General features: G+C 43.9%; 2 protein-coding genes across 6 annotated transcripts; one reads left to right on the top strand and one right to left on the bottom strand.

Moving 5' to 3' along the window:
- Positions 1 to 93: 93 nt before the first annotated feature.
- On the bottom strand, positions 94 to 10,479 carry gga3b (golgi associated, gamma adaptin ear containing, ARF binding protein 3b). 5 transcript variants are annotated; one of them, XM_064986947.1, is made up of 18 exons: positions 10,403 to 10,447; positions 9,954 to 10,221; positions 9,658 to 9,776; positions 9,477 to 9,552; positions 9,222 to 9,320; positions 8,991 to 9,114; positions 7,797 to 7,900; positions 7,379 to 7,459; positions 6,575 to 6,712; positions 5,592 to 5,673; positions 5,383 to 5,499; positions 4,941 to 5,210; positions 4,275 to 4,357; positions 3,957 to 4,114; positions 3,354 to 3,658; positions 3,004 to 3,173; positions 2,429 to 2,539; positions 94 to 2,050 (listed from the first exon to the last, which is right to left on the bottom strand). In XM_064986947.1, the coding sequence occupies exons 3-18, from the start codon at positions 9,687 to 9,689 to the stop codon at positions 1,940 to 1,942; spliced, it is 2,061 nt and encodes a 686-aa protein (XP_064843019.1). In that variant the 5' UTR covers positions 9,690 to 9,776; positions 9,954 to 10,221; positions 10,403 to 10,447; the 3' UTR covers positions 94 to 1,939. The 5 variants fall into 5 exon arrangements, with proteins under 5 accessions (XP_064843019.1, XP_064843020.1, XP_064843017.1 ...); XM_064986948.1 differs by having other exon boundaries at positions 9,954 to 10,224; positions 10,403 to 10,442; XM_064986945.1 differs by lacking the exon at positions 9,954 to 10,221 and having other exon boundaries at positions 10,403 to 10,479.
- Positions 10,480 to 10,618: 139 nt separating this feature from the next.
- mrps7 (mitochondrial ribosomal protein S7) lies at positions 10,619 to 12,679 on the top strand. Its single transcript, XM_064986951.1, has 5 exons — positions 10,619 to 10,726; positions 11,198 to 11,389; positions 11,511 to 11,574; positions 11,658 to 11,825; positions 12,127 to 12,679. The coding sequence occupies exons 1-5, from the start codon at positions 10,683 to 10,685 to the stop codon at positions 12,346 to 12,348; spliced, it is 690 nt and encodes a 229-aa protein (XP_064843023.1). The 5' UTR covers positions 10,619 to 10,682; the 3' UTR covers positions 12,349 to 12,679.
- Positions 12,680 to 12,690: the final 11 nt, after the last annotated feature.

Genomic DNA, 12,690 nt, shown 5'->3' with positions numbered 1-12,690 from the left:
GTATGACCTTTAAGTCAACTTGATTTACTAGCCTAAGGTATAAATAGAGAAGCAATGCCCTAACAACAGACCAAAGAGTACAATAAGCTAAAATACACCAGATCAAAAATCCTTTAATTCCTCATGCAACAAACAAATAGCACAGTATGTACAATCGTAAAACATCTTTCAAGACATTTACACATCACATTTACCTCTACACATCTCCTGACGACAGACGATAAGTACACCTATGTACAGAGCTATTGTGCCTCTCACAATGCTTCAAGTCAGGGACAACCAGAGAGAGGACATGGAGGAAGGGGGCAAACTGGCTGTTTTCCCAATTCCCTAACCTCCCTGAAGTGTGGATTTAAAAGCAATGTATTAGTGCAAGCATGGGTCAGGCGTTTCCACCATATTCTCATATCCGTCCATTCCTTTCAATGTTAGGATGAAGGTTAGCGAATCAACCTTTCACCATCGATGAAGTATGAAATCACTGCCCTATTGTGAGCTCAATATTACTGGATGATTTTCACCTCATGGTTTCTTCACCTTCCTCCATGTTAGTTCCAACTTGTGTCCGATGACACTTTCAGCCAGTGTTAAGCTTGGTCAATTCAGTGATGCACTGAAATACAACTGAAATAAATACAAATAAATACAATTTCAATACTGACAACGGAGAAAATAATACACATCCTAAAACTCAGTACTAATGGATATCTGAACTCTGACAGACCACTTTGAAAGCTTAAACACCATAGTTAAACCAGATGGCGAGCATCAGAGGGAGCATCAGAAGAACCCGTACATTAAACCAAAGAATAAAAACCAGCTACGGTATGCATTTATGATAACTTACAGAAGCACGCCAGGAGTAACCACAATGTTGATAGGAAACCCAGTCATCAAAATAGTAGCTGTATATTAGTCTGTAGTAAGACCTAGAAGGTCCAGAAAACCCATTAACTAATATCATTGAGATATACAATATACATCACTTTAAAACAATGTCATAATAATTGCCACAATTATGTCTAATAAGCATGATCACTGGATATGCACTGAAGAAATATTGAAACACCTCATGGAATCATGTTCGAGGCCTTTGTCAACAGCCAGCTAGCACCCACATCTAATCAACATAACTTTCTGTATCTTGACTCAAGTTAAGTATGAGCTACTCTGAGCTAACATACTAGCTAGCAAGTCCTCCGGATAAGATTACCGGATTTCACCAAATTATATTCCAGTTATAGGATTAATCATTTTTCCTTAGTTATAAGCTCTGTATAATAATGTCCTTTCTAGAATGCCCTTCTAGCCCATTAGAAACAAGTATTCAACAATGCTGTGGTATAAACATTGACATATATATATACACACACACACAGTATATACACTGTATGTATGTATCTCGTCATAATAATGGATGTAGTGTTAGTTATATTTCCTTTGCCAGCAAGTCTTGTGGGCGGGACTACGTATGATAGGAAATGTCCTGCAGTGCTGTATATAAGGGACAACTGACTGGCCTGCTAAAATACCTTGTAGATGTTCTCAGTTAATAAACACACTTAATAACAAAGAGTGACACTTCTTCACATCTTTGTATCAATTTCTGAAACATGGAAAAAGCACTTGTATCCCTTCAGTTGAGATGCTGTCCTGCAATAATATTCAATATAAGCTCTGGAAGCTATTGAACTTCAGTGAATGCCATGTATGCTATATTATGCTTACAAAGTTACAATTGTCTCAAAAGCAACTGGGCAAATACAAAGACAGTAAATATCAAAACAATCTAAAAGAAACAGAATGGTTGGCTGGTAGGTAGCACAGTTCTCCCACCCTATCCTCATCTCTCTCTCTCTGGGGTATGTGTGGTTAACACCCCCATCATGGAGTGTTGGTTTGGCCCGTCCTGGCTCGGCTCTGTGGTGTATGGGGGTGGCTATAGGTGACCCCATCTGTCTGGCGGGGGGAACTGGTCCACCTCGCCCACTTCTGAGCACTGCCTGTTTCCGAGAGTGAACGCCAGCTTGTAGCGCAGACGCACCTTCTCCTGCAAGAGGCAAACGTTGGAAGAGGGTCAGCAAGTGGTTTCACAAAGACAACAAAGAGGATGGAAGCCCATCCGGTCCAAAAAGACCTAGCCCCTCTCTCAATGAATCTTTCCTTAATTCCTCAAATCCTCTCTCTTCGTCTCCCCAAACCGCACTGGATAAGAAAGTCAGAGAGGAGGGACCTTGAACCTCCAATACTGTTGAAAAGATGGAGATAGAGCCCTAGTCCTACAGTGACTCTGGCCTGTGTATTAGACAAATGGGATGCTCCCTAAACATGTGACCTGAATCAGAGAACCTCTGGGCCCTAGGAAGATCATATGACTTTTCCCTGACCATGTGACCGTACCATGAAATACTTGTGGCCCTGCTCTTACCTTCAGGGGATTGGCCAGCAGCATGACCTGTGTGATGGAGGCCGGGGGAAGGGTGGGGTTAAAGGGAGGCAGCTCTGTTCCTGACGGAGGCTGTAGCTTCACCTTCATGGACTGGAGGACAAGGAGAGGAGGGGTTAAGGAGTGTGTGAAAGTTACACACTGAAGATGGCTGCAAAGCTGGCGTACTCGATCCCTGATGCAGTGAAAATAATACAAATAAATACAAAAATGAAGCTTTATGCAACATATTTTTGAGTGAGGACCGCATCACCTTTTGTTTGGATGAAATGATATAATGTTTGAGTGAGTAAGTATACAGGAGTGGACACGTGTAAGTATTATACGAGTGCATGTGAACACATTGCCCTGAGACATGGCTGTAGACTCCTATGGTACCGAGACAGAGCAAGTGTGCACAAAGTGTGTGTGTGTGTGTGTGTGTGTGTGTGTGTGTGTGTGTGTGTGTGTGTGTGTGTCTGCGTGCGTGTGTGTGTGTGTGTGTGTGTGCCTGCGTGCGTGTGTCTGCGTGCGTGTGTGTGTGTGTGTACCATGTGTATATTGCACCAGTGTGTTACCTTGGGCACGGCGGCCTGAAGGACCACGTTCTGAACGGGCAGTGGTGCAGTGTTCAGCATGGACACCACTAACACCAGCACGTCTGGTCTGCAAGGGGGACAGTCTGAGGCAAAGTTCAACAGCACACGAACCCCATCCTTATCATAGGCCGTTACAGGGAGCCCTTTACCTGGAGGGGACAGAGGCAGTGAGAGGCTATATCAATGTTATCCAGACAGTGTACTGTGGACATCAAATGGTTAAAAAAGACGAACAACGTTCAATTTCACAGGAGGATAAATAGCATGTCCCATTTCCCTTTGCACACTCCCCTCTCTCTACCTCCCTCCCCCCTATCTCCAGTACTCACTGGGTCTGATGGCCTCCAGGGGGACGTGCACGTTGCCCAGGGAGGCCTCCGGTCCTAGCCCCCTGGCTGGGCTGCCCCCCTGGAAGGAGGAGTGGTGGAAGGGAGAGAGGGAGCTGAACAGGGGGCTGCCTGGGGCAGAGCTCAGCGTCTGGGCTTTGGTGTGGGACAACGCAGGGGAGCCAGGCATGGGGCCAGGGAGAAGGGAGGTCGAGGAGAGGGGGACCTGGGGTACCATGGCCCCCAAGGAGGGTGGTACTACGGTTCCCATAGAAGCTGCCATCCCGAATCCGCTGCCAACACGCAAACTGGAAATGACAGAAAAACAACATGAGCTCTATCTGGAAACATAACTACATCAAACAAGCAAGTGTGCAGTCAAGAGCATGTTGACTTGTACCATATTCAGGATCATGTTGAGTAGCATGTAGTAATGTAATGATGTGACACACTATTAATGGCAACCCTGAGACTTGGGATTACCTCAGTTGCTTCACTTTAGCCATACGCTGAAGCACCTGATCTAATTCAATGTGGGTAATATAATACATTGAAGTGATCTACAATATTTCCAGTGAAGTGAAGGGAGTAAGGTTAGTTGAGCACCTCTTTGGCTCTCCAAAGTCCAGCATGGCCAGGTCTTGGAGGTCCTGGAGGCTGTGGGTGGCAGGGGCCGTGGCGGGGGCTGGCGCTGGCTGGACTGGGGGAAATACTGGGCCTGGCCCTGCTATAGTGCCAAACAAGTCCAGGCCAGGGTCAGGAGCCTGGAGATGGATATAAGGGAGGAGACACTTACAAATCTACCCAATGTATCACAAGAGTTGTTCGAAACTCCTCATTGGTAAAGACACAGGAAATGACAGTAGAAAAAAAGTAATGCTTTTTAATGCTCTGACCATTGTGGTCCTCATCAGGAAGAACTACCTGTAAGGAGGTCCACGGATTCGCTATTTCATTCAGCGTTGGTTTTGATTGGCTGTTCAGAGAAGGAACTGGATCGTTCAGGCCTGAAAAAACACACAAGGGACATGAGTATTGACCCTTCTTTTACCAGGTAAATTGACTGAGAACATTATCTTTTACAGCAACGACTTGGAGAATAGTGACAGGGGAGAGGAGCGGGACAAATGAGACAATTGAAAGCTGGGGATGATTAGGTGGCCATGATGGTATGAGGACTAAATTGGGAATTTAGCCAGGACACCGGGGTTAACACCTCTACTCTTACAATAAGTGCCATGGGATCTTTAGTTTAACGTCCCATCCGAAAGACTGCACCAGATGCAGGGCAATGTTCCCTTCACTGCCCTGGGGCATTGTGATCCCCTTATACCAGAGGTAAGAGTGCCCCCTATTGGCCCTCCAACACCCCTTCCAGCAGCATCTGGTCTCCCATCCAAGGATCTGCTTAGCTTCAGAGGCAAGCCAGCAGTGGAATGCTGCTGGCATAATGAAATTAAGTACCATGGGCCATTGTCTGAACATTGGTGATGAATACATTTAGAATACAAATCAAACAGGAAATATGGCCTATATTTAACAAGATACATTTACACATAACTTCCATAAAATGCAAGGTCAGTGAGGTACCTAAGGATAGCAGCTCATCGTCAAGGAGAGAGAGAGCGTTGAGGGCCTTGTCGGTGGCTGGGTGGCTGGGGCTGCTGTTCTGACTGGCATGCAACCCGGCCAACCTTTTTGGAGGAGGAGGCAAGACAGGGATTGGGAACCCCAGGTGATTGGCTGAAGTGGGATCGGAGACCAATGGGAGAGGGGCAGGCGGAGGAGAGGTGGAGTTTGGAACGTCAATGCCAGCCAAGTCAATCAAGGTCTCTGTGTTGTCACTGTTCCCTGTGGTCTCTGTAGAATAGAGAGGGAAAGAAGGAGAGGTGGAGAGAGGTAGAATGAAGCAGAGAGAGGAATTGAAATGGAAGGAGGTGGAAAGGAAACAGTTTCCTCTGAAAGTGATATGAAAAGATGTGAAAGTGTGTGTGTGTGTGTGTGTGTGTATACATTACGTGCCATCACTCACCTTCACCAGCTGCAGATCTAGGATCCTCGATGTCCCCATTCACGGTCTGTCCCTTGACAATCTTCTTGTAGGAGTTGATGACCCGTGAGAGGTCATCGCTGGCCTGCAGGATTTCACCTGGAGGGCAAAGGTCAGAGGTTAAGAGATGGATCAACGAATAATAATCTAAGAAGTTGAAAAACATTCAAATAACAAATGTATTTCCTCACCTAAACTTGTGTCGTTATCTTCAGTCTCTGTGGCCATTTTGAAAGCAGCCCGTCTCAACTTGTCGCAGCGGTCGTATAGTTCCTGGTATTACAGGAAATGTATGACAACATGCTTCAATCAGCCACTGACAGTTTACAATTCTAATTAATTTGACATAACATCAATGTCTACCACGCTCATATCATTCTAGCAGCAATTCCTAATTCGCTCCCTACCCCTTTCCCGTCCCCTTCCCATTGGTCCTAACACTTTGGTGTTTGCAGATAGGTAAGGAGTTAGCAATATGATAGAAGCTCCACCACTAAACTGCTTATACCTATCCAGACGTGGTAGGGAACAAATTGGGACTAGCTGTAAAACTGAGTTAAGGACTGGCTATAGCCTGAGGTGATACATAAGGTCCTTAATGCCTCACAGCAAGCAGAGAGGATCAGTATCTAAGTAACGCACAGTTCAGACGCCAAACTTTTGGCGAGTAGAACTGAATAGACCTGAAGAGCGGGCTGGCATGGCTGAGAACTCTGGTGACATACCAATTGGTTTCATACAACCGCTCTCTCAACACTGCAGACATCCTCGTTGCTTTTGGGTTGAATTCAGACTTAACAGCCACCGCTCAGAAGTCCTGCACCTGCGTATCAGCCATGCCTGTGCTTCCGTTGTGGGTGTGGTAGCCAAGCAACCTTTATTTGCACCCAATTAACAGATATTAATATGCATGACCATTTTTCCTGACAGTGGAAGAACTGCTCTGGCAGAACTGCATGAAACAGAGGCGTGCCTCACCCGCACCGCACCGAAAGAGCAGCAGAGGCTGACCAACTATTGTCAAAAGTCAGACAGGGCGCACTATGGCTTCACAAGGCACTCTATCCCTGCTCTCCCAAAGAGAAAGTTAAATGCTTTAGTTCGGTGCGGCGATAGAGCGGTGTTTGAACTAGGGCTAAGTGTGATGTGTGTGGAGTTTGAACGGAACACACACCTTGATGATCTCTCTGTCTGACTGGGAGGACCTGTCCTTGTCGTAGTGGGACAGCATCTCACTCAGCAGCTTGACGTTGATGCCCACCTCTTCCAGGGTGTGGATGCGTTTGGTCACTTTCTGAACCCTGACATCGTCCTGGGAGAATAAGGGTTAATAAGATGTTCAAGACTTGTTACACATTGCTATAAAAGCCTTATGCGCAACAGTTATATTGTAAATGCATTCAGCCGTCCTGGGAAACAGAACAATACAAGTGTTATAGATAACTACTAACATGGACGCATGATCGGCTATGATCACATTTTCTAAGCTCCATCTGTGTGTAATTCTACAGTGTATTTATTATCCCATGATGAATTGTTAAAGCAATAGGTCACCTCGGGGGTTTGTGGTATTTGTCCAATATACCACTGCTAAGGGCTGTTCTTATGCACAATTCAACGCGGAGTGCCTGGATACAGCCTTTAGCCGTGGTATATTGGTCATATACCACAAACCCCCTCTGTGACCTATTGCTATTATAAACCGTTTTCAAACATCTATAAGAACAGTAAAAATAAATGTTTTGTCATACCTGTGGTCTCATATACCATGGCTTTCAGCCAATCAGCATTCAGGGCTGATAAAATACTCTATAAGCATTTATTACCACTCAAAGCTAGTTAGAACAGTCTTATGAACCCATTATGACTATAAACACACAGGTGGTATGTCACAGGCTGAGTATGAGCATTCACAACAGCTTATGGCTCTTTACAACCGCCTTTATATGCAATTAAAGGGCATGTCGTTGTCTCTCACCTCCTTCACCATGTTCTTGATGAGCCTGTTGGCTTCCTGCAGGTCCTCTGGGTTTTTGCTCCTCAGAAGCTCTGCTAGTAGCTAAACACACATGAAGACATGTCTCTGTCAAATCACCATGGTGACACTGACATCTGCTGGTTTGACTCTATCTGTACATCAGTGGTCAGCAATGCTGGTCCTGGAGACCTAAAAGGAATGCAGGCTTTTGTTCCAGTCTGATAACCCCTGTTTTAGCAAATCAAGGTTTCAGTGATTTGTTGTAAGTAGGTGTTAGTAGGTGTTAGTAGGTGTGTTAGTGCTAGGCTGAAACAGAAGACTGCACACCACATATACAGTAGTTCTCTAGGACCAGGATCCAGGACCAGGGTTAAAGACCAGTACTGTGGATACACTCAGTCTGAACCCAGTGTCTCACCTTGCCCATGTCCTCATTGTCAAACACAGGGTTCTTGGGACGTGTGGGGGGTGAAGGAATCAGAGTCTTGTCCACTGGGAGCTCAGGGTCCATAGTTACAAGGCCTGACAAACGGAAGGTAATTCACAGATAAGATTTTAGAAAATAACTCAAAATAACTCTATGGCACTATTCATCACAAACAGAGTTCCATTTCAAATCAATGAGGAAAATTGAGGAAGAATATCAGTTTACTTCCAGGATTTGAAATTAAATGGTATTAAGCAGGTAACCTAGCGGTTAGAGCATTGGGCAAGCAACTGAAAGCCGACAAGGTGAAAAATTGGTCAATGTGCCCTTGAGCAAGGCACTTATGCCTAATTGCTCAAGGGTTGCCGTTGATAATGGCAGACCCTGGCTGTGAACCCACCCTCCGGGAGTTGGGATATGCAAACAACACATTTCCAATTCACACATGAGTATAATACACACGTGTACATGTCTGAAACAGGACAAATATAAGCACTCACCTAGGTTGTTATTATTTCCTGATTGGAAACAGTGTTCCATTTCAAAGCAATGAGGAAAATTGAGGAAGAATAACCTTTCACTTCCTGAATTTAAAATGGTATTGAGCCCGAGTCCAATCACACACAAAGAAATAGTAGAGGGTATTTCCTGATTGGAGGAAAAAAGGTGGTGGGGAGGGGGGGGGGGATTGATACAGTGACATGTCAGGATATAATTATAATATATATATATTTTTTTTATTTTACCCTGTTTTCGTAGTATCCAATTGTTTAGTAGCTACTATCTTGTCTCATCGCTACAACTCCCGTGCGGGTATCAGGATATAATTTGACGATATATCATATCGACAATATCCAAATATTATTTTTGCGCTAGTTTACTGTAGCTAAAACCAAAACTCCCATATTTTTCCTTCATAGCTTGTTCTCCATCTTCTTTTTAAATAGGGAGCAAATTTGTTATGAGCTATTTTATTTCCATGACTGATCAAAACGTGTTCTCATGGCTTTCTTGGCCCTCTGCAGCAGACATATGGTGAGCAATATGTTTGGAACATCGCAATAAAATCACAGTATTTAAATCGCGAGAATTGCAATACATATCGTATCGGCAGCTAAGTATCGTGAGGTCCCTGGTAATTCCCAGCCATAGTGGCTGTGGTAACTAGTGGAAACCAGGTCTTACCCTGTCTCCTTAGTGTCTGGTATGCTTCGTTGATTTTGGCCTCGTTGGGGAAAGCCACTGTCCAGCTGTACAGCATCTCAATAATCTTTGTCTTTACCTTCTCTGGTACTCTGTCTCCCATGTACTAGATAGAAGTGTACCAGATCTTTGTCAGTGATGTATTCACACACAGAACAATAGGAAAATAGAAGAAGAATAGAATAACGCATTCAGGATACCAAGTCCACTCACCTTAGGAGAAACAACTTTGATCAGCTCGTTCAGAAACCGATATTTCCCGATTTCATTATGAAACCTTCTCCCGCAGTTCTTCATACATGCTTCTAATACCTTGGAGAATTACACGTGGACATTTTGTCAAACACATGGACACATAGGTAGCCCTGAGACACGGCTGTATACAACCATATGAGTACATACAGCTATGCCTCAGGACTAGAACAGAATAGTGGATGAAATTAAATAGTACAAACAAACAATACTCACTGTTAAAGCCTGAAGCGCCTCCCATTCTTGCGGCGATTGGATTTTGTGACCCAGCAACCTGACAGATATCTGGGGACTGCACAAAGAGATTGGGTTAAATTGGCCCATTTCCTAAACATACTATAGCAATGGGTCAAATGTAGCTAATACATACTGAATTTCTATATTAGCTAATACGTACTGAATGGTATCAGGTGAATCAGGAAGTAACATACCCTTCCAATTCCTTATTGATCTGGTCACAGAAACCAATTATGTACTCCCAATCCTCCTGTCTGTTTGTTGGATGGGTGGCTTTATCTATAGTGAGATCAAATAAAAACAAAATGTGTTTAACACATGTCTTTACAGTTGAGTTGACCGACTTGTTGAAAGGACATCACATGTGAGCAACCGGACACTGACAGTAAAGAATTCGACTGTCATCCATCCTGTCATCATCCACATGCACTGGCTACTATACCACAAAGCGCATACATGCAGTGAAGCCACCACCAAAGATGTTTTATCTGTGCCACCAGTTCCTCGTTAGCCCCCAGTTCCGCGAAAGGCTATCAATTATATCTGTCAACCAACACAAGATATGCGCTTGATATCAAAATCACAATCCTCAATTTAGCTGTCTTAACTCTCGATATCAAAAGGGAGCTCAGCTGAGGTGCAGTGGCCACATCCCCTGGGCTTATTCTTGAATGTCCGCCTCCCACAACTGATCCAGATTCAGTGCACAGCTTTCCTGAAACGGCTGCTTCAAACGACAACGCAAACACAGATCTTATAACGGGGATGCCTCGAAGGCAGTAGCCCTGGAGGATTGCAGACAGTTCAACAGATTGCACTCTTCGTTACTTCATTCATACATTCATTCAATGCAATATGCTAATAATATAAATGAATTGACTGGATACATAGGTTAATTCACTCACTGAGCCAGGATTCTAGCGTCTCCCCTTCCTGGTACGCCATAGCATTGGAAACATCGCGTGATGACATCACCAATGTGTGCAACTATGCGCGAGAATCACGCAGTCTGCGTTTTCAATAAAACCTAGAAAAATATGCATTTATTGTTTGGTGTGAAATTTAGAAATTCAAATATTTAGCTGAATAATGCTTTATTTTGGAAAATAAATCATAGAAATTAGTTTTGCTTTATGGCATCTACCAGGGAGCTTACCCAGGGGTCTTCGCACCACACTTTCCAAGATGGCTGCCTCCATCACAGGTTTACTAAAACCTTGGACACCAAGGTAATTATAATTTTGCTGATTAACGACGCTATGGATGTGTATCTTAACACTGTGATACTGCACAAGTTTATTACAACTACGTTAGCTAATTCAGCTACCCACAGTCATTGACATGTACATTCAACTTTTTAGTATTTATTTAGAGACATGCCACCCACTGTATTCATTGTAGCAAAATAGAAAATCACCCGTCCTGTAAGAACAAGTTTGTGAATCAGTATGAGTGAGTGTGGCTGGCCACGATTTGTTCATGTAGATTTTAACAAGCACAAACACTGTAGCTCTGATCCAGGGCACGAGGTGACAGTACCAGCGTTAAGAAACACTAGTTACCCCATATGTTTCTGCAAACAACATTAGATGGTTAAATGATCATGTATAGATATTGTCCATGATATGCTATAACCATTGCATTGTATTTGACTATTAAACATGAAGTGTCATAATCTTCTGTTGCTCATGCTTCTCTAGGGTACTCCTGGTGAGATGGAGCAGGTACAACCCTTACTACCTGGAGCCTGAGCCTCGGAAAGGGGTGTACCACATCCCAGAGACTGAGCTCACACCTGAGCAGAAAGAGGAGAGGGAGCTGAAATCTGTCAGGCCCATAAAGGCAGCCACCAACTCTGTTACCAGCTCTATTTTCAACGACCCTGTGTTGAAGTACCTAACCCCAACACACATTAATGCATACGCCTACAAACACTGAAATACATGTAGCTCAGTCATGTGGTTACCCTGTCAAGTCTGAATTACAGCTGATCACTATTCTTTCTCTTCACAGCAAGTTTGTCAACATGATGATGAAAGATGGTGACAAGATTATTGCCAAAGGTATCATCACACAGGTATAGTGGAATTCTTTGGGACTGTTTGATATAGTTTGCCAAGTAATGTAAATATACACTAATGCCCATCCTTCTCTTCTCAGACATTGGAGAACATGAAGAGAAAACAGGTGGAGAAGTACCACAAAGCCCCCGAGGGAAAGAAGGCAGAGATTGAGTGTAATCCATATGCCATCTTCCACCAGGCTCTGGAGAACTGCAAGCCTGTCATTGGCCTGGCTAGCATTCAGAAAGGGGGCAAGTTCTATCAGGTCAGTACTCTCACCATTTCTACAGAATCACCAGGGTCTTATTCATTAGTTCACAACGAAGCAAAACATTTCGTATCGTAGCAAAACGTTCTGCAACAATGAAAACAGGGGTTCTGGTAGTCCCTCGCGGTTTGTCTTTTTTCTTGTCTTTGGTTCCTAATGAACACAACCTTGGTGATAGTTTGTAGAAAAATATACATCAACTCTTTATTCTCCACAATAGACATGACAAATGTAATTTATCTTTAGTCTCATACAGTATGTGTAATGACATCCTGTATTGTCCCTCTCCACTCTGCAGGTGCCCATACCTCTGACAGACAACAGGCGGCGCTTCCTGGCCATGAAGTGGATGATCACAGAGTGCCGGGACAACAAGCACAGACGTACACTAATGTACGAAAAACTATCCCAGGAACTGCTGGCCGCCTTCTCCAAGGAGGGCAACGTGGTCAAACGGAAACACGAACTGCACAAGATGGCTGAATCCAACAGAGCCTACGCCCACTATCGCTGGTGGTAGTCGACTTTGAAGTCTGAGTGCAGCATTCAAAATGGGACCTTTTGGACTGGAAGGAATTCAATCCATTGTCCCTTTGGTCAAACTTGAGATGGAGTTCCTTGTTGGAAAATAAAAACATCATGGACATTTGTGCAACACATCATGAGAGATTGTCCTCAATGTAGGGCATTGACAGGCTATGTAAATATAAATCTCTTGGACTCCATTGTGAAATATTTGGAATGGTGTGTATCCAAGTATACTGACCACAAATACAGTTACTGTAAATGTGGCTTCTTTTACTAACATTGTATTATGGTTCAATAAAGAATGATTGTGAAAACATTACAAATGACATGATCA

Source organism: Oncorhynchus masou, chromosome 14 (assembly GCF_036934945.1).
Source record: "Oncorhynchus masou masou isolate Uvic2021 chromosome 14, UVic_Omas_1.1, whole genome shotgun sequence".
Taxonomy (NCBI): domain Eukaryota; kingdom Metazoa; phylum Chordata; class Actinopteri; order Salmoniformes; family Salmonidae; genus Oncorhynchus; species Oncorhynchus masou.
Note: the sequence above shows the minus strand (reverse complement) of the source record. Positions and strands in the feature narration are given on the sequence as shown.